At 42.9% G+C, this 26108-nt stretch overlaps 1 protein-coding gene across 6 annotated transcripts in view; it reads right to left on the bottom strand.

Annotated features, from left to right (window-relative positions):
• Positions 1–25302, bottom strand: part of Satb1 (SATB homeobox 1) — a 96917-nt gene extending 71615 nt beyond the window's left edge. For 3 of the 6 annotated variants that reach the window (XM_085832618.1, XM_085832622.1, XM_085832621.1), the window contains exons 1-2: positions 3680–4737; positions 957–1201 (exon numbers count right to left, since the gene is read on the bottom strand). In XM_085832618.1, the coding sequence (XP_085688744.1) occupies positions 957–1167 (211 nt within the window). In that variant the 5' untranslated portion in view covers positions 1168–1201; positions 3680–4737. Of the gene's footprint in view, positions 1–956; positions 1202–3679; positions 4738–18440; positions 18676–24534; positions 24656–25227 lie in introns of those variants that run through there. The other 3 variants (XM_029471561.2, XM_085832619.1, XM_085832620.1) reach the window with 3 other exon arrangements.
• Positions 25303–26108: the final 806 nt, after the last annotated feature.

Below are 26108 nucleotides of genomic sequence, written 5' to 3'. Positions count from 1 at the left end.
AGTGCTGTGTCTGTTTATTTCAGGATCAATATATTCTTTGTTTTCGCCAAACCAAGGAAAAAAATAAATGATTGTATGATAAATATGATAAATGTTATGCATCAAACACAATGAAATTCCTCGGCCTCCTAACTTTCTCTGCTTAGTATTCGTGCTGAGTAAAAGATGGCATTATTATTCTTTGCTTAGCAAATGCAGAAAAAATCTGAGTCCTACATGTTATTCAATGACAAAATAAAGACCCCTGTGAGGCATACAGGGTATTCCACACAGGAGCTGACTTGTAGGGACAGCAATGTCTAACACAGGCAAAGTTGTAAAAACTCCATCTATTTAATATTGGTAGAAAAATCACGTGTTTGCATTTTTCCCCTTTATAAACTTGCCTAAATCTTCCTTCCCTTTACCAAAAATACTCAAAATTAAAAACCAGAATCAGCAAATTGTTTAAAAAAAAAAACTGTTAAATAATAACTTTGCTCTTCAAAAAAATAAACCACAATAAATTACATCAGAAATCTTTGTTCTCTTGTCAGGTCCATGTCCTGAAAATCCCCTTACAGTTAGTAATCTCAGGAAAAACCTATGGTGATTCTCAGACAACCTCAGTCTCTTACCCAGGATCAGCTCAAACAGCAGCTACCTGCACATCCATAACTGCAGCAGTGTCTCCAAATGGACCTTGCCTAGACGAAGACCATGACACGGAACTCAGACTTTTTACTCTTCAAATTTCCCAGTGCTTCCAGTCTTAGGAAGTGAGAGGCACCCCTCAAAACCAGCACACATGCTTTCAGAACCTGACTGAAACCACAGCCCAGAATGCCATTTAATTTCCCATCAGAAAGAGACCTAGAAAGAGAATATGCCCAGCATGTTCCAGCCCTACACCTCCACACAGGGTGGCCTTGGGCAGACATCAAGCAGCTTTGCAGGATTGATTGGCGAGTATTTACCTTTCCTAAGGTTGGTTTTCATGAGATGGCCCGAGTGTTTCAAAGGCACTCCCTGCATCTTTCCACCTGTGCTCCCAAGCCTTCCTCTTCCTAGTGGGCTCCCGTTCTGCTCCAGGCGGGCAATCTTGGCGGGTGGACCCTTCGGATCACTCACATTGTTAGACATTTCTGAATGTTCTTTCCCCTGAGTTGCCTCGTTCAAATGATCCATACTCAGTCACTGCCTTACAGATCACCTGCCAGAACTGGAAAAGAAGACGTTATCAGTGGGTGGAGGTCTATAGTTATGCCTGCCCCATACACGTCTTATCCCTAGACATTTCCCTCCACAAACACATCTGTGCAACTATGTAATGATCTAAAAGACTGTGCTTCTATATAAATCAACAGAAGATTATGGAATCTGTACTGATGTACATGAATTAAAAAGTGATTTCTCATCTAAAACTAGGAGGAAAATGGGCTTACTTTCAGAACAAGGCTAATCACAAGATAAAAAGAAAATAAAAAATTATACTCATGTACTCTCAGTTTTAAAATTAAAAATCCATGACAAACTGATTATAAGACGTTTAATAAAGAACGGAAGGATTACCAGTGAAAAGACGAAGCTTATTAGATGCTTACATTCTAACATACATTTCAATCTATGTTATAAATGGAAACCTCAGCAGAGCCCCACAAACACCCAAATGCTTTTTAGTTTGCCACTTGGCTTATGAGCTAAGACAGCAAAAAGTTTTCTACTATCTTAAGTTTCAAGAGTCCTGTGCTGTTAAAGATCTCAAGCCTCTGGTCAAACATGTGACTGGATCATGACACCCCCTAAGCGCACCCCTAATGGTGTGAAGGGCTTCTTCAAATGGCTTAGGACTTTTAGCAAGACAACTTGTCTTTTGGAGTTAATATTTTATTTAGGTGTCCATTGCTAACTGGATGCTGTTAGTAATGTAAATAGAAAAAAAACCTGAATATATGAAGCTCACAAAAAAAAATACTAACAGTATTGATAAAACACAGTCTCTAGTAATAAAAAGTAACTAGTATGCAAAGGAGTTAGCATCTAATAATTTCAGAAAAACGTTAATTTTCAGTTGTATTAAATATTAGAGTTCAATTCTGAATACTGTTCATAATAAAGGAATTGGTACAATAAACTGAAGTTATTTCTAAACTATAGTTTTAAATAGGGCTATGTTATAAACTTCCATCAGCCTTGAAGTATTGGTAATATTTAGGAAAGCCAGAGAGAATATAACATCACTTTTTCCAAGTGGCTAGTATTCTGAAGTATCCTATATACTTTTAAAAATAATTGTTATACGCTAACTCTTTGGATCTGGATCAGCTGAGATCCAGTTTGTATTAGCATGGCTTTTCTGTATACAATTTTCTCTTGCTAAGTCCATCCTACTTGGTCCTATATGATCAAGTCATGGGAACAGGCTTTCAATCTGGGGGCTTAAGACAACCTTAAGAAGGCCAATCCAAGAACTCTAAAGTTTGAGAAATAATAAGTTACTTATCCTTGTACTCAAGGGTGACAAGCTAACAACTGAAGGTTTACCCTTGGTGGAGGTCCCATCTGTTTTTGGTTTTGAGATCCATTAACAATAAATGCATCTTTTTAAAACTACTTGTTATCAGGATCACTGTTTCCCATTGTATTAAGCTGCAGTCTAAAGCCAAAAGCAGAGTGATGTCTATGAACTTATTTAAAACATTCTTTATGTGGCATGTGAATCACAACGCAAAGCTGATTCTTCCAAAACTGGTTGCCTTGCCCTAGAGCAGAAGACAAATTTTGAAACATAGGAATTGAACAGAAAAAAAAAAAAAAAAAATTAACCCCTGAGGGCAACTTATGAGAAAAAAGGGGGCGGGAATTCATACCAGCATCAAAGTTAATACTACAGAACATATTAGGTAATCACGAGGCTCAGCAGCACCATGAGCTGCACAAGGAAGGGATGGACTCCAACTTACTTAATGTATTGACTGTCAAAGCATCACATAGGTCATGAAAACCTGTTTCTTGAATACACATCTAAAGCGTCTACTAGACACTAAGTCAGTCTCTAAAAGGTTTGCATTATAAAGCAAAATTACATGCACATAAAACACTCAATTTAATACTCCTTTAAACTCTATGCCATGGCAAAAGTTCACCAAACCTCAGGTTTGAGCTGAATCCAGCCATTGCCAACAGGCCTCCCTGGACAACAGCTGGGTCTAACTCTGGTCTCAACCAAAGCTCAGCTCAGGAGTCTGAGTTACATCTTTTAAAAGCCATTTTAGAGCAGTGTATGGATGGCACCCAGAAAGCAGGCTACTTTCCCCAAACCCCATTTCCCTGTCCATAAAATAAGACCACAGAGGATCCTTCCTGGAATGAGCTGATGAACTCCATCTCAGTAATTATTTCCTTTAAAAAGCAGGAAATAAACGCACGCAATTCTGATTTTAATAAAATATTTTTTTTCTTTTTTCTTTTCGTCGTGAGATCCTTTTCAAGAGTTCCTCTTAGGGTCCTTTCCTTGCCCAACAGAACCCCAGTAGCACATTTGAAGAGCCTGTGCCCTTATCCATTCCATATGGCCGGCACAATCCAGGCCAAGCTTTCACTGTGACCTTTTAAAGAGACAAAGAAACAAACTACTATCTAGCAACAGCAAAGCTGCAGTTTTACTGAGTGAAATTAGCAAAACCGACCTGAAACTCACCACTTCAAAACTTGACAGCATATAAATAACAAAACAAAGGAGATTTCCTTTGCAGCCGGGGTTCTTGAAGTGAAGTTCAAGACTGGTGTTTTCTATGTCCTTTTTATTATTATTATTATTATTATTAAAAAAAAAAAAAAGCAGCAGACCTGAAGGCGACTTCCCCTGAAATTGTATTATTTTCTCTTCCCTTACCCCCCGCCCCGCTAGGCGGGGGAAGGGCAAAAATAAACGTCTAGAAGGGTAGATATGGGAGGAGGGGGTAAAAGAAAAAGTCACAATTCGAATAACAGCATAGCTAGCTTGTAAAATGTCTAACCTCGGAGAAGGGGTTTGGAAGGGGAGGAGGGGAGAGTGGGAAGTAGGGAGGAGGGAGAAGGTAAAATTGATCTGACAAGTGATTCGTGGGGGGTGGGAGGGGGGAGTCGTAAAAACAAAGCGGAACCCTTTAGGAGCTGTACACTGGTGGTACTGGGGAGGTGGTGAGAGGAATCTCTTTAAAAGAAGGAAAAAAATCACTGCGGACAAGAACCCCAGAAAGGGTGGGGAAGAGAAATTTAAAAAAAAAAAAAAAAAAAAGGTACCCTCGCCCCCTCCTCCCGCTGAGCTTCTGGGAGAGCGCGTAAAGTCGGCTTGGTGTCACCCTCGCCAGACTCGTCCGAGACCCGGGAGCCTCGTGGAAAGGCCACCTCGCTTTCTTCCCAGCCACCCCCTCCCCCTCCCCAACAATCGCGACTGCGATTAACAAACCTTAAACTTTTTCCCCACCGCCTTGCACCCCCACTGAGGGTATCTAGCAGGGGCCTGAGAGGGTGAGGGGTAGAGGGTCGTGCCAAGAGCCCCGGGAAGGCACTAGGAGGCCACTTGGGAGGCCGGCGTCACCGACAACAACCCCGGGGACCCTCTCCCAGCCCATGGACGCGGGGACCCGGAGCGCCCGGGAGCATCGACGGGGAGGGAGGAGCAGGGGGGAGGGGGAGATCCGAGGGCAACCCCGCCGCCGCCTCCTCCTCGGCGGCCACTCGCTCCCCGCCCCCTCCCCCCAAAAGTCGCCAAGCTCTCACTCAGCCCGAGTCGGAGGTAAACAAGGAGGTCGACAATGGCAGTGGGACTTGGGGGCGCAGCCGCCGCCCGGAGGCCCCCCAAAACTGATGCAGAGTTGCGCGGAGGGCGGCGGGTGCCCGGCTGCAGGCGGGGTCCCCACGCGGGCGGCGAGGCCGGAGTCGCCGGCGGCCCGGGAGAGGCGCGCAGGGGTCTGCGCGCTCGTGTGAGCGTAGCTCCCCGGACGGCTGCCCGTCGCTCGCTCGCTCGCTCGCTCGTGTCCCCTCGCGGCCGCTCTGCCCCCATTAAACCAAGAGTTGACTCATCCCGGCCGCGGTGGCCGCTGCCGTGCCGCGCTGGGCTCCGCGCGTCCTCCCGGGCTGCAGCCCTCGCCGCCGCCGCTGCTGCCGCCGCCGCCGCTGTGGCTGCCGCTTCTTCCTCCTCCTCATTTTAATGCGAGGCACCGGCTGGCAGCGCAGCCTCCTCCCGGCCGCCCGCAGCCTGCTACCCCGGCGGGGCCGCCGCGTCCCGGGCGCGGGAGGGGGAGCGCGGGCGGCGGGGGCAGGGTGCGGGAGGGCCGGGAGGGACCGGGCTCAAAACCCGGGCTGGAGGGCCGGGATCGGGGGAGGGGCGGGGGCGGCGGCGGCGGCCCGGGAAGAGCTGAGTGGGGCGCGCGCTGGCGGCCGGGCGCGCGAGCATCCGTAATGAGCCGCGAGCGAGAGGCGGGCGGCCGGCCGAGTGTACACAATGCCCGGCGGCCGGGGGCGCGGGGAGGATACGGAGGCGCCCCGGGCAGGTGCGTGCGGGCAGCGCGGAGGAGGGGGACCCAGAGCCACCCCGGCGAGACGGGGGCGGGGGCATGCAGGTGTCACTTGAGGTGGGCAAGCAGCAAGTCGTGGCTGGATGAAAGAGCCCGGTGTAGTGCCTGGGTAGTAGGGCAAGACAGGCGAAAAGCCTGGTGACGCTCGCCCTGGTACTTATTCTCAAAGGAATGTGGTCTCTTAAACTGCCAAGAGTGACATGCAGTAACAACTGAGTAAGGGCTTTGAGAACAAGTCAGAGACAGAGATACTTTGGACTTCTGAAACACGCGGCCCGTAGTGCTGGAGTTAAACTAAATTTGGGTCACTGGAAACACACACCTGACTTGCTATTACAAAGGAAAAGATGTCATCACTCTTAAAATACTTCACACCGGGCGAATATAGGAAAGTTTGGGTTAGTGAGTTCATCTGCTGTGGCAATAAGTACTTTTGTCGTCAGAAAAAGATCTCCAGTTACATTATTGGCCATTATTACACAGTATGACCTTCATTAGGTAATTTACTAAAAACAGTCCACATAAAAATGCATCTTTTAATCACTAAGGTTTGTCCCACCCGAAAGCAGATCATCAAGCAAGAGCCAAGTGTTATATTTTGAAGAACTGTTTTTGAAGAATACAGTAGTAGGGGAAAGATGTGTAGAACTGAAAAACACTATGTGATACATTTTTTTTTTAAGCAACAAGTTAGGACAACCGCAGAGATAAGGACGAGATATGCAAATGAAGCTCTTTAAAGCGACCAATACACTCTCAGGCACACTGTTTACACTCGAAATCTAAAAAAAGGCAGAAGGTAAAGAAGGAGAAATTACTGCCTCCTGGGGTGGGCTAGGGGGTGCAAGTTTAGGAGGAGCACAAAGAAAATAGATTGCTCCAAGAGCACCCAGGTTCGACCACAAACCGGAAAGGTTAGTCAAAATTGAGGAAGGCAACGGTGAATCTTGGCACCAAAGCCTTGAGAAAGGGGAAAAAAAAAAAAACAAAAAAACACCAGCATGCGATAGCAAGGCAGAAACATACCATCCAAAACAGAGGAAGTTTAAACCACCTTCACCACAAAAGCTAAGAGTACATTTTTTTTAAAGTTGAAATGTGTGGGAAATGTGGAGGCTATTTACAGTATAATAATCAATAAGGAAAATACAAATACAGCCAAATATAGCACTTGCGTGGGAGTCTGTATTGTGACTAGAGGCTAAACTTATTTTGAAAGATATTTGATATTTAAAAGAACAAACATGATTATCTTGATAAGAACCATGATGTTTTTCAATAGGATACATTAAACTTTCAGTCTCCAATGTGGATAACTGAATAGTCCTTCAAATTGGTAATGCCTGACATGTTTCCCTGAAACCTGACCTTCTTAGTAGGAACAGTGTGTTCTAGTGTCATGCTGGATGAATTAAGAAACAATAATAAAGAGAGAGAGAGAGAAAGAAATTATACAGGCCTACAAAGGCAGCAATATGTCACTTGCTAATGCAACTCAACTTCAATTGAATTCTTAGAAAAAAAAGAAAGAAGGAAGAAGGAGCAGACTAGCTAGCTGTTGGTCAAGACAAATTCTGAGCTAAAAGACAAGAGCACTAAAAACAAACAAACAAACAAACAAACAAAGGTTTCTGAGATGTCGTATTACAAGGGAATGAAAATACTATGTTTCTCCAATCATTTTACACAAATAAATATGACAAAAGGACTCCTGGTTGCCTCAGTCTCCCAAGGACCTGATCCATGCTGGGCTGACGTAACCTGGGAAATTTTAATCTTAACAGCACTCAGGAACCACAACCTATTCATAAACAAAAATCATTAAAGTATGGAATAAAGACTAACATGGCCTTGGGGGAATGGTAGAATGAATGAGCATAATGGCATATAATAATGACTTTATTATAAAGAGTAACAGTATAGGAGAGTCATCAACCTATCAGTCATACACATATCATCTTTTTCCTCAAGCAATTATTTTCTTAAAGAATAAAGTATATGTCTTAAAAAATGGCCTGGGGAGAATGGCACACAGGCTGAGACCTAGTGATGGGCTGTACTACTATATATGCTCAGGAGTGTGTGTGTGTGTGTGTGTGTGTGTGTGTGTGTGTGTGTGTATGTGTGTGTGAGATCTTCCTCTTTAGTAAACTCACTATAGGTACTAAGTAATAATCGGTAAAATTCAATCAAAATAATAAGAAAAAAAGGAAATTATATCACCTTCCAAGATCTATGCGATTATAATTGGTTCTGTTGGAGGCAAAAAAATACTACCTAATTCTACAGGGACAGCTTATCTTTAGCCCAAAAGATTCAAGCAATTGTTGAAAAAAGTTAAAATAAGGTTTATAAATCTTGCTATCCAACTGGAGAATTTCAGCAGCAGCCTAAGACCTGCAGCCCCAGTGCATGTACTATGCAGCACATGGATACCATCAAAACAGTGTGTCAATATTCTCTCCCATGAAAAAAGGCCTATGAACTGCATACACAAAGGAAAGGAGCATGAACTAGCATAACAAATACACAAGATTTTTAAAAACTTCATGAAAGGACTGCTGCATGCTTCAGATGTTCTCCGAAGGTGTTAAGACACATTTAGAGTTGTGAATGGTGTATATAGTCTTAATAAACAGAGAAGGCATTTAGACCCTGAATGCTTTCAGATACTGCAGTTCCCCTGGTGACTGTTAATGAAGCAGCACTCACCACCATAATGCTTTCTATGGACATGGTTTGCCTTGGTTTATCTTTTTAAATTCAAATACAGTTGGCTGTCTCCACTCAAAGCAGTTCCATCTATGCAACGCGTTGCTCTCTGTCATGTCAGCTCTTTGTTTTTTGGCTTTGGCTGCACATGGTGTCTTCTATGTATGAGTTTCTGGGGACATGGTCTGTGTGGGCCATATAAGGATGTCTATTCCAGGCCATATGTTTTGCTGTTATATGTCTCATTTTGTCTGTCTGAGATGTCAGTACTGATTTCTACATGTTTCTTGAATGGACCAAACACCACTTTGCTAGTGCCAGGTGGGAAAGGGTGGGGCTGTAGCCCAAACAACTTCATCAAAATATATTTTCATGAGGAAATGCAATATCCTGTAAATATTTGCAGCATCTTATCTCATATTATCTATGACCAACATCATGGCAACTGCTTACAGTTTAAGAAAGCAGCTACTTGCTCAAGTTCGTAAGTTTGAAGTCTATGTCTTAAATGTAGCTTTATAAGGTACCTGCCTTTGGAGGTCATGGCAGGGCATATACTGACTTACTCTGCTATCTGTGGCTTCTGTAGCCAACTTGACCCAGTCTTGAACATGAAGTTCAAGTGCACTGCCTCATAATTTCCCTTACTAAAGTCCTTGACTAATCTTACAAGTTATGGGTCCTAGTATTTCTCAAAATTAGTATTTCTAGTATTTCTCAAAATTAGTATTTTATTAGTATTAGTAGAAATACAATCATTAGTATTAGTAGAAATACAGTCATCACCTAGCCACCTGAGTGATTATTAGTGAAGTAAACATATCCCTTATCAGACTGCAAGTCCTTTGAGTGCAGAAGTCTCCAGTAGTTACCATAGATCAAGAACTGGTTGCAGTATTCTTGCAATATTTGCATTATGACTGCATAGAGAGGAGCAAGGAGCCCTCCGTGTCCTTTGCAACCAATCTTCACCATTAACTGCACTGACAGGACTTTCTAAGTAGTGCAAAAGCGAGGAACCAGGAATAGTGCAGAAGATGGTTACATCACTTAATTTTCAATGAATTAACATTACATAAAATTTACAAGTTAGTTCCTTCATCCCACTTCAAGTGTCTCATGGTCCCCATGTGGCTAGCATCTCACATAATGGCACAGTGTAGATTATATATAACACTTCCCCATTACAGAAAGTCCTACTGGAGAGCATTTACCTAAAGAACTCCTGTAAAAGATGACTGAGGCCAGGATCCGATCAGAAGGAGGCTCAGAGGTGCTGAAAGGTGGCTTTCAGACATTCTAATGATGTCTGAATGGAAATCATTTTCCATTTTAAAATTAACCCAAAGATCTGTAATGTTACATGGAATGACACTAGTGTACCACTGAATACAAATGTTAGATAGCTTTCCAGACATGTCTGTACTTGAGAGGGTCCTGTAATACATTTGGAACAATATGCAATTACTACATATGCTGTTTGCTGTGAGTACTTTAATACCATAGACACACCATTATAACAGACACACAGCCATTCCACCCTTACTCCAGCTTCCTGTGATGCTAACACAAACCCCCTTAGCCATGGAGTTTTGTAATGTAGCTACTTACACTGAGAGAGTATCTAGCTACTGAAACCTGGTACAGTATGCTCCAGAAAATAAATAAATAAATAAATAAATAAATAATGTTAAAGGCTGGAAAAGTTTGCAGGCGTGAGCAAAATATAATAATGATCAAGCCCAAGATTTCAATGAGCTTGGGATTTTTCTCTACTCAAGGAAGCTGGGTTTCAGTTATAGCCAGACGGATAGTGATCAAAAGATGTCCCCCCAGTTGGATGTAAATACTCAAAGGTAACTTGTGATATGTTCTCAGCAAGTCAGTATCACAGCAGTTCTAGCTAGCTATCATGGCTGGCAAGTCAGCAAGGCCTTTACATCCAACGAAAAGGAATTTCACTACCAAGGATCTATTGAACAGATTTTTTTTTTCAGAGCTTTCCTTTTACAGACATTAATATAAATCTTTTGTAAAGCATAGTGGAAATAACTTCATCAAAATTAGTATTTCTATCTAGACCCGTATCTGAAACTAAGATCAGTAAAGATTCCTGCAGTTGCCACTGAGCCTACCAAGTATAGAACCACCATTCTGCCTTTGTTTCCAGATGCCTCGTTTGAATTTATGGCTCTTGGAATGAACTTCAGGCTCCTTTTCTCTTGGGACGCTTCAGCTAACCCCCTTTAATAAACAGCTTAGTTTAGCCTTACTGTCCAAAACCTGGTAACTGCATAGAAAAAAAAAAAATTACTATGACTATGGGTATGACTATGGCTACTGCTAAGGCCTACCTGTGGCTACGGCTATAGCTATGTCTAAGGCTAAGGCTATGGCTATGGCTTAGGCTGTGGCTAAGGCTACAGCTATGTCTAAGGCTAAGGCTAAGGCTCAGGCTAAGGCTATGGCTTAGGCTGTGGCTATGGCTACAGCTATGTCTAAGGCTAAGACTACGGTGTCTTAGTCAGGGTTTCTATTCCTGCACAAACATCATGACCAAGAAGCAAGTTGGGGAGGAAAGGGTTTATTGGGTTTATTCGGCTTACACTTCCACATTGCTGTTCATCACTGAAGGAAGTCAGGACTAAAACTCAAGCAGGTCAGGAAGCAGGAGCTGATGCAGAGGCCATGGAGGGAATGTTTCTTACTGGCTTGCTTTCCATGGCTTGCTCAGCCTGCTCTCTTATAGAACCCAAGACTACCAGCCCAGAGCACTAATTGAGAAAATGCCTTACAGCTGGATCTCATGGAGGCATTTCCCCAACTGAAGCTCCTTTCTCTGTAATAACTCCAGCTGTGTCAAGTTGACGCAAAACTAGCCAGTACATACAGCTACGACTTTTTTCCCTTCCCCTGTTCTTCTATCACACTATGCATTCTACCATCTTTGTGCCATTCTTGTTCTGTACTGGTACCTCCAAATTGCAAGGTTTAGAACATCCTAAAATGTATCACATGTATGTATATCCCTGACACCACAGGAGGAAATCCCAGAACTATTTGCAGGAAGGAGTTAGGGCTTAAGAATCTTAGGAAGGAAAGACAAGTATGGATATCCCAGCTTACTGCAATTGAATAGTTGAAGATGTGTGAGCTAGGCAGTGTTTTTAAGGTTTACAGGATGTCTCTGCTAAGTGATCAGGTCTGATACACTCTAGAGTAGGCAGTATTTGGGAGACAGGGACTCGAACAGACCCACTAGGATACCCCTGAACTGAAGTTTTTAACCTAATCCCAGGGACACATAGCAAGGCAGGTTTGTTGCAGGAACCAGCAGTGAGTGTTCCAAAACAAGGAGTAGTTGGGTAGGCATTTGTTTGAAACAGACAGATAAGGGGGTAGGAACAGGATATTAGATCACTGAGTTGGTAAAAAGGGGTATGCTGTCCAAGGAACCATGATAAATTAGCATTTGGGCACTTGTTTGAGATTTACTGGGGTGCCAAAAATCCTATGCAGGTATGTGATTTATCATCGCAGACATAAGCGACTAACCACAAAATTACACATGGAAGCTCAGTTCTGCAACCAGTCTATTATTTTCTGGAGCCAGAACTATCCAAGTTTCCTCTACACCCACCCCCTTTTTTTCCAACACAGTTGAATGTGATTTTTATTTTCCCTCCCCTCTTAACCACTATTTAACCTTGAGTGGGCTTTTCTAATACTTGAAAATGTATCTTTTTCTTTTTCTTTTCCATCCTGTCACTGCATTTGAGCAGAACCAAAGTGCTCAAACTGTACATGCCCTAGATGCCTTGACAATAACTGAGGGACACTTCAACCTTGATTAGGAGGGCAGGACTCTTGGGAAGCTGGACGGATTCTAACTCTTATGAATTCCGACAGCCCTTCCCAGCCTTTAGCCAAGATCTACCAATCAGACTTTCTTAGAGATGTGAATATTATTATTATCATTAATATTTTCTGGCTTAGTTGCAAAGGTAAAGAGTTTAGTTGCAAGGATAAAGACCCAAATACTAGTCCAAATAATGTCTGTGGAGACATCTGCCAAAAGCAGTATCTGGTACTGTACTGCCATGAGCAAACATCACAGAACACTAAAGCAAAGGAAAGCCACAACCTGGGACAAAGTCTTCTCAGCTAGAAAATGATTCAATCTCATTTTAATGCTTGAAATTTGATGAAGCAAAAGTAGAGGTTAGTTCATAGGGGTTGATGAAAGAATTCAGAAGAGCCAGTGGTGACAGCTGTGTATATTGGTGTAATGTCACGGAATTGTATCCTCAATATCATCAAAGTGGCATGTTTTAGGTTAGATCTTTACCACAGGAAACAAAATTTAAACAAAATAGCAGAGCTATCAGCTGTTTCTAAGTCCAGGCGAAATATATTGTCATTAACATATCATGCCAAGCCTCAGAGAGACAGCGAGCTCTAAGACACTGGACAAGCCATCCCTGTACCAACTTCCTAGGGTTTGTCCTTACCAGCCAACAGCCACAGTCCAGTCTGTAACAGACAATTGATTCATAGGATGAGTGTCGAACCCAAAAGAAAATTAGCTTGGGTTGGTAATCACCAACCAATCTCTCACCCTTTCTGAAGGTCCTCCAAACGCAAGAAGATACTGTTTGTTCTCTTTAACATTAACTCAACACAAAGCCTTAGCCAAGGAGGAAGAGAGGAGAGAGACTGAAACAAATGAGAACAGTCAGTCCAAATAATCTTTGTGTATCTTTTTGAAAAGCATAATGATTACATTCACAAAATAGTACGTCTTCCCTCAACTGCTCAAGTAGAAAAGCATCCTTGGGAGGTTGGCATAAATGTAATAATAATCTATAAATTGTCTGCGTGTGATGAGTTTAGACTATTTTAAAAAAAAAACAAAGTTCTTAAATCTAAATTTAATTAACTTCAAATGTAGGCAGTTACTTCTCTGGTAGGGATATGGATCAAGGTAGTTAACTTCTAATCCAACAATTACAAACATTCTTTCCTATGCTATGCTATCCTAGATAGAGTGTCATATCATCTATTTCTGGTGATCTTACATTATAGATTTTTATATTAATGGTGGAATTTTTAATGAACTGGAAATTATCTTATAAATTATATTTTACTCAAGTTCATATTTATATAGGTGTGTTTTTCTGATGTGCATGACTAAGGAATATTAATATGTTGTAAACCTAAATTAAAGATATATTTATAGATAAAAGCATTAATTATTATAAATAGCTTTACAGTATAGCTACAGGCCTAGTTACCTGTCTTGAAGATGCCTCTTTATTAACATGTTCATTGTGAAACTTAATTCATTAGATAAGTAACATGGACTATAAATTTACATGTAAAAATTTCTGGCTGGTAAGAAGCAAAAAGTTTATAAATAATACTACACTATAACTTTTTTAAAAGAACTAGAGAGCCTTGAGGCTATTTTTTAATCATTTATTTTTACTTTGCAAAACACTTTTTTCACTTGTATTTTTTATATATAAACACATGTGGGAGACAAACAGCTTATTTGTAAACACCTCTGATGGGGACCAGCTTGTAGCTGTCTGGAGATTAAGTTGCTTGTCGGACGGTCAGTACCGACTCTTCTCCTGTTACTTCTACAGTAGAAGCGAAGCTTGGTATTCATGGCACACTGGATGAGGATAAACCTTCTCATCTCTCCTTGGGTAAATTAGGCCCTTGAAACCAAGCCTTGAGTTCACTTTGTAGGAAGGGAATTTATCACTAAAGATTCACAAAGCTTTAAACAAATGTATCTCTGAGGCTGGGAAGGGCCACAGCTTAGGATATAAAACTAACTCTTGTGGTATTCATAATGAATTTGAAAAGCTCAATGGCTTGGCCTATATCCAAGTATATATCAACATCATGCATGTATGTGTATGTGCATATTTGTGTGTGTGTGTGTGTGTGTGTGTGTGTGTACATATATACACACAAGTGAATATATTGGGCATATGGTATAACATGATAAATGTACAGTTAACACTTGCATAACATGCAAGAATGGATTACTCAATTAAAAAGTGGAGCACCACTGTTTTCATCAGAAACCCTTTAAAAACAACAGTTATTGTAATACCCTATCATTAAGCAACTCCCACAGAAAGGGTATCTGATACAGGAGAAGAGCAACTAGGTGTGGGTCTTCCTTCCCACCCGACTATCCAGCTGAGTGGCCATTAGCTAAGCATGGTTCCACAGAAATAAAACAAAGGGACAGAAGCAGATGTTTAGGGACAGATCAAGGTGTCTCTGCCTTTACATTTGATGCAAAAACTATGTTCACTTTAAAAGGGAAATAAAGACACAAGGACATGTCGCACATGCTATATTAGATGTTTATCTATATATAAGAGACAGGTGTCAAACAAACAAATTAAAAAAATAAAAAACACTAAGGCATAGAGAAACTTTAACTCACCAGATTCCATCTGTTACATTTGAATTCATGCATAATTGATTATCCATGACTGGTAAGTTCTTTTCTCAGTAGCCGTCCACAGTTTTCTAAACATTATGTATTAAATCACTACTAAAGTAGAAGGCATTTCAGAAACAGCAAGGCAGAATAGGAATATTTTAAATGAAAAATTACATGCTGGTTAATAATAATACAGCTGACCTATGTTTAAGGGAGAGAAATTTTAATCATGTGCATATTAAATATTAATAACCTATTCTGTTATTGTTATAATAAGGTTAAGTAGGCGTCTCCATGCTTAAGGAAAGCGAGAGAAGGAGAAACACATAATAGTACAAAAGATACAGAGATGAGAGACAGACATAAGGAAAATGTGTCAATAATAAACAAGAGGAAATGAGAAAGAAGGAGAGGATGAAGGTAGAGGCTAATCTCTATGTGTCATTATGACTGCCAGAGTACTGGCAAAGAAGCAGCATCCTTTTATTTCAATTTTAATCATTTCTGAATTTTAATACCCAGCTCCTTTTGTAATTCTCCTGGCATTCCCCATATGCCTCCATCCCAGCCAAAACACCAGTGTAAATTAAATGGCAGCCAACCACACTACTGATGTAGCCTTCCCAAAGAACCTACCAGGTGACCAAAGGCAAAGGCAAAGGCAAAAAAAAAAAAAAGTAACCCTACCTTACCTCCCTCAGGACCTCCCTCCAGCCAATTAACTGGCTCGATGTCTGCTACTTTCTTTAATTTTGAAAAGGACAGTGGTTAGGGAAGCTACAGAGAGAATTGGAAAAAAAAAAAAAAAATCAAGCAAGCCAGTGATAATACAATAATCAGTGACCATCAGGGCCTGGACAAATGAGTTTGCTCTCACTGGCACTAAGGAGCATCACATGATTATTTAATTACAGCTCTAATTTTTGTCTCGTGGATGGCAACATATCAACAATTAATAGGGCAGACAGAGGAGAGTGTGTTTTTAAAGAGACAGAATGTGTGTGATAACGCAATAGGTCACACAGCAGTGCACCACTTAAAGCGTATTTCTTTGGTGTGTAACTAAATAGGAATGTCTTGCAAATAGTCCCACGCATGCTTTAAAAAGATAATAAAAATTTTAAAAGAAGTCTCTTTTTTTTAGATAACTTTCAAAGAATGCCTGTAACCTTTGCAAAAGTTCCCACCCAGCCAAGGAGGCCTATTGTTGACTCCGACCTGTGAGTTTTAAGGAGTCAAGGGAACACCTCTCATACAAGTACCCCATCCTCTCCTATTGGTACATGAGGCAGAACTACAGGGATTTGTTTTGTCTTTATGCATTCTTTGTGGCTGAAGTCTACATAATGTTGTCCTGAGAAAACATCACTGTAGTTGGGAAGGGGACAGAGGCAAGGAGACTTGCACCACTTACCAGCCGGATGCTGGCTGGGCTCTGGAATGCCACCCAGACCCCTATGTGCCCAACCACAAATGCAGGGCAGTGCTTTGGGTTGATTCTGCTCAAGTTTGTTGCCCCAGCCCAACATCAAAGCACCATGAAGCTAAACAGAAGACTTGACATGATCCTGAAGGGAAGCTAGTGTGGCTAAGACAGAAGCTCTAGCACTGTTGTCCAGAGCATAGCAAAGGACGGAGGACACACTTAAAGAAGGACAACATTAAATCATCTACATTAAATAATAATAAACTGGTTCACAGGAGGATTAGATGCTCATGTATCAGCAAAAAATGAAAAAGCTTCAAAGAAAAGCCTCTTTTTTTTTCAATAAATCTTTATCAGCACAAGCTATATTCAATATTACCCAATTATTAATTTTGCTCTCCTTAAATGAGTGCTTACTATATGCCAGGCAGAGAATGTGACCTGTCCATTCAGTCTCTCCTATTTTATCTGGTGCAGAAATGTAGCTTATACTTAATTCCTTTTTTTACTTTAATTCCTTGTATGATAATACATAAGAGCAGTCCCTACAGGCTTCCCAAAATAGAAACAGGCCTGTGATTTTAAATGCTATATTATGAGGTTACAAGATCTACCACTCCATCAAGGGAATTCAGTTAGCCAATCCACAGGACCTGTTTAGGTATTAAAACCCGGTGGTTCCACTCACTTATTGTTTTGCTGTGACAGAAGCCATAGCTGAAACCTAGGTTTGAGATTCAGGCAATAAATAAAATCATCGCTGTAGTTGGCTGTTCAAATATATTTCAGGTGTTGGGTTATATGGACTTGAGAATAATACAATTTGACTAAAGAACATTGACTACAATGATTCCACAAAAAGAAATATTTATCAGGCTAAATCAACTCAATATGCTTCTCATGGTCCACGTTGGCCAAAGTCAGAATCAAGAAAATGTGGCCATCTCAAAATACAGGATAGGAAAGCTACTGCTGCAGAGCAATGGCGGCATCGAATGCCAGGAGCAAATGCCAGAGAGCCAAAGCTAATGGAAGACGGAAAAATGAAGGCATTCCATAACTTGTAGAAGTTTTAAAATTAAATTATCTTACTGAAAACCCTTGATGATTCTTGACCAAAAATGTGACTCCATACATTTGAAAAGGTATTTTTCAAGAATCTAGCAAGCAGCAGCTTGTATCCAAAAGCATACATCATTCTTTCTTAACATGGTTGTTAATATACAGTTAACATGTCTCAGAAAAGGGCTGTAATTAACTGTCTACTGCTCTAATAACACTAATAAGCATACAGTATGATTAAAATACAATGACTCCATACACACTAAGGCTGTCATTTTTAAACTTTTAAGATAATGTTCTAAATTGTTCCTTAGTCCTCTTAAGCCATCAGAAGAGTAGGTCACCTCTAAGAGTTTTTGGAAGCATAGTTATTAAAATGGGGTTCCTGCCACCCACAGACTAAAGAACTGGTCTACCATTAAGCAAGGCATCTGTTGTTTCCCTTCGATTATTTTGTGGATTCTACAGAATCTTTGAAAATGTAAAGCTGTAAGCATTTGTATTTTGTGCTTCCTTCACTAGGACAATATTTTCTTGGCAAAGGAACGGCTTGCTAAATATCAAGAATCGCATAGAATTAATTGTTGATCTCCAATGATTCTCATTGTCTGGTTCACTGGAACAGGAAAACCCAATTGCGTTCAACATCAGACAGCTAATTATGGCTACAATCTACTCAAGGATACTTTCAATTCAAACATATCTGCATACAGTGAGTGTTATTTTACTTATAAAATTATTGCAATGGAATATTTAGAACATAAAATTTCTTTTACCCTAAAGTCTTTAATATACTAAAAAAAACATTAAAAGGCTACACTGTCATTTCCACCCTTTTAACAGCACATCAGAAAATCCTGAGTAAGATTGCAGAAGAATCTGTAGCCATCAGCTCTGGCTTCCAGGAAAACTGCATCTGAAGATTTCCCCACCACACAGATGACACACTGTCTTTTCTTTAAATACCTAAAGGAAAGAAGGTCTAAGAATTTCCCTCGTGGAGACTACTAGCACATCTCACCACCTAACAATGAATGCTGAATGCGCACTGAAAACCTGTCCTAGGTACCTGGTCCCAAATCATCCACAGCTGAGGAAAAAAAAAAGCAATATCCCAGAGACAAATGCCCAACTATATCACTAGAGCAATATGCCTGTCAGTCACTGTAGCTGCAGCCTGATTCTCCACATGGAACCGAGTGCCTGTAGTAACTTTTCTGACACTTACCCTCTCAAATACCAGAGGCTGGTTTCCGAATCTAGCCCTAGAAGAAAAGTCTTTGATGGGGTGACAGTGCGAAGTTCTCTCTGGCACGTTAGCAAGGCAAGCTCATCCCAAATGAGGTGGTTACCAGTTGCCTGGGAAGCAGCTGGACCATGTCTGCAGATCTGAGGGTGCGCCACAAATCAGGTCATAGCTCTGAGTAGAGTCCACCCCCTTCAGCTGGGTAGAACGCCCTCCACTTCCTGCACACCTAGGTGGGGGGAGTGAAGGGAGCAGCCGAGGGAGGCTGGCTTAGATTCCCCAGGCATTCTTGTAAAGTCACAAGCAGGTGGAGTCAGACAGCTCCCTCCTCTGCATGGGTTCCCCCTCATTACTGGGACCTGCACCCCTAAGTACTCAAAAATGTGTTCTACAACAAGTGGACTCCCAAATGTGCGATAGGTAAAATAAAATAATATACATGTGAATGTTTTATCCAGCAAGATCTTCCCTGCCCTGGAGACAGAGCAGACTCAGAATGTTGGATGACAAGCTACTTCTCCACTCAATGTCACATAACTGGACCAAATAAATCCCACCAGAAAGCAGCTCACTGCTTTTCATCTCTCACAACTGAACTGGATCCCCGACTGGCTGAATCGCACACATCCTTGAAAGTCCATTGAAGGAGGAGGTGGTTAGAATTACTATTACAAACCTTCAGACAGCAACAACTGTGCAAGTGATACAGAGTGACTTGAAGGAATAAAAATAGGCCAATATGCTAGAGAAATGCTCGACGACTAAATCTCACCCAGAATATATATACACACAATCTGTATCTATTTACTCTACAATGAAATATCTGATCTTAAAAAAGCCTTTAAAAAAAATAAACAGCAAAAGGTACCGTTGGCATAAGATCAAAAGTACAAAATAATGTGTGTTAATGTATTGATCACACTTTATGAAGACATCAAGTTTAAATAGACTCACCATTGAGAACAGCAGTTAGCAATGCTATATAAATTACCATGGGAAATACTTCTCTTTGGGAGAGTGGAGGGAAGGAACCTTGTGTAACAGATTTGATTTACATGCTTGCTGTATTAAAGACCATAGTCTGCTCTGATGTTTGTGGAGTACGTGGTTAGGGATTGACAACTGTGGACAGGCAGTAAGTTCCAGAGCTCCGTAGACAATTTAAACAACAATAAGCATCCTCTCACATTAACCATGAGTTTGAGCATTCAACTCCAGCAGGATTTTGAGGTTTCAAGGGGACCCTGAAAGAGAGGGACCTTGAACTGAAGAAGAAACACATATATTCAGTATTTTATTTTATAATAAATAATTTTTAATTATTTATTATAAAATTATAATAGATTATTTAAAAGGAGCACCTAGCCTTATTTTGAGGATGGCAGATTAACAACAAGGAAAGAACGCAGGAAGGAAGGGCAAGGAAGACAGCCTGTTTAGAGCAAAGCTAAGAAGCAATCATCCAAACAGTAAGCCCTACTGTATAGGCATGTTTGCAGAACCGCATTAAAAACTGAAGCATTCCATCCAAGAATGCGAAGGGAAGAGCCCTTATCACAGACATAATCTAAGGAATCAGATAGTTTGATCTGTTTGGAACTTTGTAGAAAGTTAATTTAGCAAATGAATACTTGACTGTGCTTGAACACATCTGTCCAGGGGAGGCCTCAGGATGACTGTGTTCAGTGGGCATGCCAATGAGGTAGGGGGTTAGTGCTGCAGTGGGGGTGCACAGGAACACTGTCCAACATCTCTCCCAACTAGTTTTCGCATGACAGAAACGAGAATGTGAAATGATTCTGTTTTAGAGTTTTGCCACTAGGGACTGGGAAGAAAAAACTCCTGTCGACCCCTTCCTCCCAGCCAGGAAGAGTGTGAATCCCTGGGTTACAGCCCAGGTAGATATTAAAACAGAGACAGAGCCGTTATTTAGTGGTGACAGGAATATAAATACGTGCACTAACCTATAAACTGGTATTTACTTCAGGAAGGTAAGTAATATTTTTCCTCTGATTGCTGAGCTGTCAGTTTAATGCAGCGTAAATAAACAGTAGGTGCCTGCTAGCTGGAAGTAGGAAGTGCTCATTGCACACGAGGAGCAGATTACTGAAGCCTGGTGCTCATCGTGCTGAAACATAACTTTCATTTTACCAGAAAATATACCTTACTGTGGGTTATTTTTTTGTGCCTGATCTATTAATTAACTTAACTCTATTCTGTCAAAATGTAAATCAATTTATAAAATAAAGAATCATCACAGAGTTTTAGAATATGAAAACCAAATCAATTTCAAGAGCAAATACTAAAAAGGAGCGCTTCATATAAAAAGCACAAACTATTTAAAGGCAAAAAGGATAAAGAACATATTTTAATAACAGAACTGAATAACCTGAGTTATTTACTTTACTCAAAATCCTCCTCCTCTGCTAATTAAAAGCAACTGGCACCTCTAATATTCTGTCACCTTCTGCTAGTGTGGTCTTTTCCATATACATGCACAGTTTGCTCTCTGGAACATGTAAAAGGAAACCACTTATAGGGATTAAGCTGTGCTCTCTTTTTTCAATATGAAGAACTCTGAATATTCCCAAGAGAACAGCCAGGTCTGAAGAGCCTTCCTACATTCCTGTACAGTGTGGTTTTCTTTCTGGTTTATGTATGGCACAAAGCTACTGCAATATGTAGTAGCTGATTTTCCCCCTCATATATGGGTGCTGAGAAAAAATATTCTGTGATATCATTTTAAATGAGAATTCATCTAAAAAGTATAAAAGGCCACTTGGCAAGGTTTTCCAGGTAAAAGATGAACATAATTCTCACAACCAATCAATAATTTGCAAAGGAAAAAGAGGGTTGTTTTTAAGAAACAAAAAAATTTTGCATTCAACTACAATGTCTAGACATAATTAGAAGATTGATCTAGTCATATTCATTTATCTACTTCATCATTTCCAAGTGCTAACATAATATTAATTGCAATCATACAAGATAACATGTAGGGAAGAAACGATGTGTTTATACACAGGGCTTATCTATGTATGTCCTGTTTAGACATTTACAGAGTAGGTAAAAACTACTGGAGTGCTTTAGAGAGTCCCTGTTACATACCCATGTTATGTTTAGCCTAACACTGTTTGTAACCAAAAGCTTTCTACAATAATGAGGAACAGGTGCCTGTCACCTGACCTTTTAGGCCTAATTTACAACCCACAACCTGTCACATGAAAAAAAAAAAAAAAACATTGAGATTCCCTCCTAGATTTTCAGACCCTGCTAGTTTACTGTGGTGTTTCTCAGCTATCACTCAACAGCATCATATCTTACTCAGTTACAGGTTCATATAGCTGGCAACAGACTTCTTTGAAGAATAAACCAATATTCATTTTGTTGTTGCTTTTGTTGAAAATGCCAAGAGACAAGGAACTACTTTTGTAGATTATCAACCAAAGAAGAATATATTAATTTATTACAAGGGAACAAAAGGCATTCCTTTTGAATACTTTTACATACAAAGAACTATTATTTATTACATATTTCAGCTTGTGGGAAAGTAAGGAATGCATTGATTCTGGAAATAGCTATGTGGATTTGGGAAGTTCTTTAGGTCTTTATCATTGTTCTCCCTCCCCTACCTCGCATACATTTTAAGAAGCTATTACTTCAGGGAGGAAATCCCTATTTGTTCCTTTTTCATCCATCATCTGTATTCATTATTCAGAAAGGAAAACAAAATTGAGCAGTGATTTTATTTCTCTTGCATAACCTTGTTACATGTAGCCATATTCAAATTTAACAATGCTCTGTATTTTATTGCTACTGTTTACATATTATGTATTACATATGACTGAACAACTCTACATTTAAAATATTGTTTCCATTAGAAAAAAATGAACTAATAAGTGTCAAATGGAGATGAAGAATAAACATACTTGGTATATTTATAAGATGAGGTCATTTAAAATGCATACAAACAGGATGACTATTCCGCTACTGTTGCATGTTATATAGTATGCACATTGCTTAAAGTGTATTTATTTAACAATGCCCTTAACCAAGTTAATTAAAGTATTTCTGCGTGGTAACTGTGTTAGAGCTTGGGAGGTAGTGAATGATGCCGCCAGTTACTTCTGCTAAGTTAAGTTGAAATTAAGCACTTATTATAACCTTTCCTAACAATGTGAGAAAGACTGAGTAAATATATTAAATTTGTTTCACAACAGATGCTTGGGTTGTTAATATTTAAGATGCCTATTCATGCTATTCCTGTCTGCACATTTGTCAAAAATGTAAGCTTGAATGCTAATGTTTGCCAGCAGACTGGAGCAGCCAGTGTATGCACTTACTACTGTTCTACAAAAATAATATGCCATAGAAATAAAGAACCGCTGCTAAGTCATAGCACGAGTTCCACATGGGAGATTCATAAAGGTTTATAGAGCCAGCACCGCAACCCTTGCTTTCTTTGGATCTAAAGTATGGCATGACTTACTTACTCATCTATCTTTCTATCTATCTATCTATCTATCTATCTATCTATCTATCTATCTATCTATCTTCCTACCTACCTACCTACCTACCTATCTGGAGAATCTGACTACAAAATAAAATTTCACTCTTTCAGAAAATCCACTCTGGACAAGGTGTAAATTTAAGTAAAGTTTTTGGAAGGCTGAGCTTCTGTCACCAGACACAAACACTGTAAAAATCCAGGTACTGCTTAAGGACAGAACCTGACTTCTGGCAGAAAGAGACCAGACTCTTGCTCATTCCTCTCTTCTGTCTTGGGAAAGTTGGGTTCTCTGGCCTCCAAGGATACAAACATGGAACCCCAGCCAATCAATCGGGAGCAGAAAAGGTTCTCTCCAGGGAATTGGGTGTCTTCCGGTCCCTATGGACAAGTGAAATCCACGTCTTAACCCTGGGAATCCTGCATGCCTCAGAGAAAGTTCTCCCAGAAAGGGTGCAGAGGTCAAAGTTGTCAACCGGACATTTTGAGAGATGAGCCTGTGGTTGACATCTTGTTAAGTAAAACCTGGCCCTGGTGGAGGCCAGGGTCAAAACCTCTACCCTGAGCTCTAAGCTGCTGTCCTCTTGGTCTTCTGGGATCATCCCAGAAGGGAACCTGTTTAGCGCCTTTTGCTCGGCCAAGCACACGCACGTGTCACCGTCTGGACCTGACGCTTGCCCCCTCATTCCCTTGCATTCGAGCTGCCCAACCCCAGTTCGGTCACCCTGGGAGCTCTGCAATGGAGGAACACTGTAGAAGGCCGCCGCTCTCGGGTGTGTACTGTCGCAGGGAAATGAGGAGTTGACCCCCGGGCTGTACCTGTGGGGCCACAGTCCCAGCTAAGATACCATGTACCTCCCTCGGCTTCCCGCCCAAGCCCAAACCCGAATCACCCTCCAGGTCCGACCCGCGATCGCCGGCGTGGGCTGCACGAGCGCTGTTCTTCGGCTCTCAAACTCTGGGCTCCAACTTGAGCGCCCAGCGCCCGAGTGGCTCTCGGGATAGAGAAGTTGCCACAAACTTCCCAGGCCCCTATCCACCTCCTCTCGCCACCAGCAAAGTAGGGCTGGCCGGGAAAGAACAGGGGGAAATGAGATGGGAGAGGATGCTAAGTGAACTCCAGATCTGGCGCGCGACCTTTCCAACTCCACCCCGCACCTCGCCTCCTTTCCCGCACCGGGGCTCACCGAGCGGCTCCCTTTTCCCCACTCGCCCGCTGAGGGCTTCCCCCACGCCGCCTTCGTCCTCTAAAGCGGGCCATACCCACGACCTGGACTAAAATGTCTAACGAGGGACTCCTGCCGGGCAGGTGTGCGGGAGAGGCAAAGACGCCAAGTAAGTCCGCATCCCAGCCATGACCCTCACTTCACCAGCCCAATCCTCCCGAATATCTAAGCGCGCTCTAGAGAAGGGCCAGCAAGACCCCGGCACGCTAGGGGCGCAGAGTCGCCCCAGCCGGGGCCACTGAGAAGTTTGGATCGGTTCCGCATCCGCAGAAAACCGAGGCGAGCCGGGCAAGAGACCCAGAGCGGGAGCAGCACTAGCAGGGAGCAAAGAAGCGGGACTCACTCAGGCGTGGAACCGGGACAGCGCGGGACAGCGGTGCGGGCTGAGGCCGGGTCGGCTCCCCGCGCGGGCGCGCCGGGCGGCGGACTTCCCGGGCGGCGGCTGCAGCTGCTGCCACCTCCCCGCCGCCGAGCTGGCGGCCGCCGCGGAAGTTAATGGCAACTTGACTTCAAGTTGTCTCCTCTCCCCATCCGAAGTGGGCGTTTAAAGGGGGCAGAGCGCGGCGAGCAGCGAGCGGGGAGCGCGCGGGGCCGAGGGGGAAGGGAAGGGGCGGGGGCGGGGCGGGGCGCGGGAGGGGGCGCGGGAGCCGCTCGGAGCCCGCAGTGTAGAGCGCGGCGCGGGCGATCGGGGCGCCCCCACGAGAGCCCCCCGACGCTGGCCGGGGGCCGTGCGTGCCTTGAGCGCCGCGCTTTCGCCTCTCGCCCGCGTGGGGGGCTTGCGGACCCCACAGCGGGAGCGACCGGGCCCGGCCTGCCTCCCCCGCGCCCGCGGCCGCTTCTCCCCCTGGCGGCAGGATCCTGGGCGGCCGGTGGCTCCGAGAGCGCGCAGTGGAGCCCGAGCTGAGCCGAGCCCGAGCCACCGCAGCCGCCACATCCCTGAGCGCCGCCCGGGTGCAGGGTCGCTGCGGGAGAGCGACCCCGCGGCCGCCAGGGTAAGTGTGGGCGAGCCCCGGAGCCCCACCGCCCCGGCCCTCACCTGCACCGCCCCCGCCGCGCACCCTCGCCGCCCGCCGCTTCCTCTTGTCGTTGTTTGCCTGGGCTTTGGGGGTGCAGAGCGCGGGGCATTGGTGTGTGTGCCAGCGGAGGAGGAAGTCAGGTGAGAGGCCTGAGCACAACCCCCGCGCCCCGCAAGCCAGCTTGTGTGGGGTGTGTCGCTCCCCAGTAGGGGCATGCGGGCCAAGTTTTCCCCTCTCTTCAATGTTTGATGGAGAAGATCTTTCCTAGAGGGGACCTTCTTCCCTTCAAACTGATGGGCTCTTCTTCCTATCCTCTTCTCTTGGGCACCCCTATTGAGGAACACATAGTGGATGGAGGAGGAGGGGGCCTCTTGCAGACCCCCTTCTCTACCCCAGCTATTTGTATCAGTATCATTTTCCTGTCGGCAGCTGTAGGTCGACGCACCCAACCAGAAGGGGATGCATAAGTGAATGTCCAAGTCACTTCTCCCACCCTGACCCACCCAAAAGCAGGGGCAAAGAGGTCAAGAAATGCGGATTTCGTAGGAGGGGAGGCTGGGCCCAGGGACCTTTTCAACTGGTGAAGCTCCAAAGAACTCTGAAAGGTCAAACTAGCTGAAGGCTTGGACCCCCAAGCTAGGGAGAAATTGGACTCTATCAACTTTAACCCACTCCCCTGCTACTCCTTCCCCACACAACCCCCAGCTCTAAGGAAGCTATCAACTAACAGGTCTTTTGTTTCCTGTTGTGTCGCCTTTGGAAAATTTGCATTGAACGTGACGATAGAAAATTACTACTGTTTACTCGAAGTTAAGGGGGTTGCAGAACGAAAACAGTTTTTACTTTTCTCTTTGTGTGTTTGGCAAGGAGTGGAGCTGTTAGGTTCGTGGCAGGAATTGCA

The sequence above is a fragment of the Mus caroli genome, unplaced genomic scaffold, assembly GCF_978045245.1.
Source record: "Mus caroli unplaced genomic scaffold, Mus_caroli_1 scaffold_18, whole genome shotgun sequence".
In the NCBI taxonomy this organism is placed as follows: Eukaryota; Metazoa; Chordata; class Mammalia; order Rodentia; family Muridae; genus Mus; species Mus caroli.
Note: the sequence above shows the minus strand (reverse complement) of the source record. Positions and strands in the feature narration are given on the sequence as shown.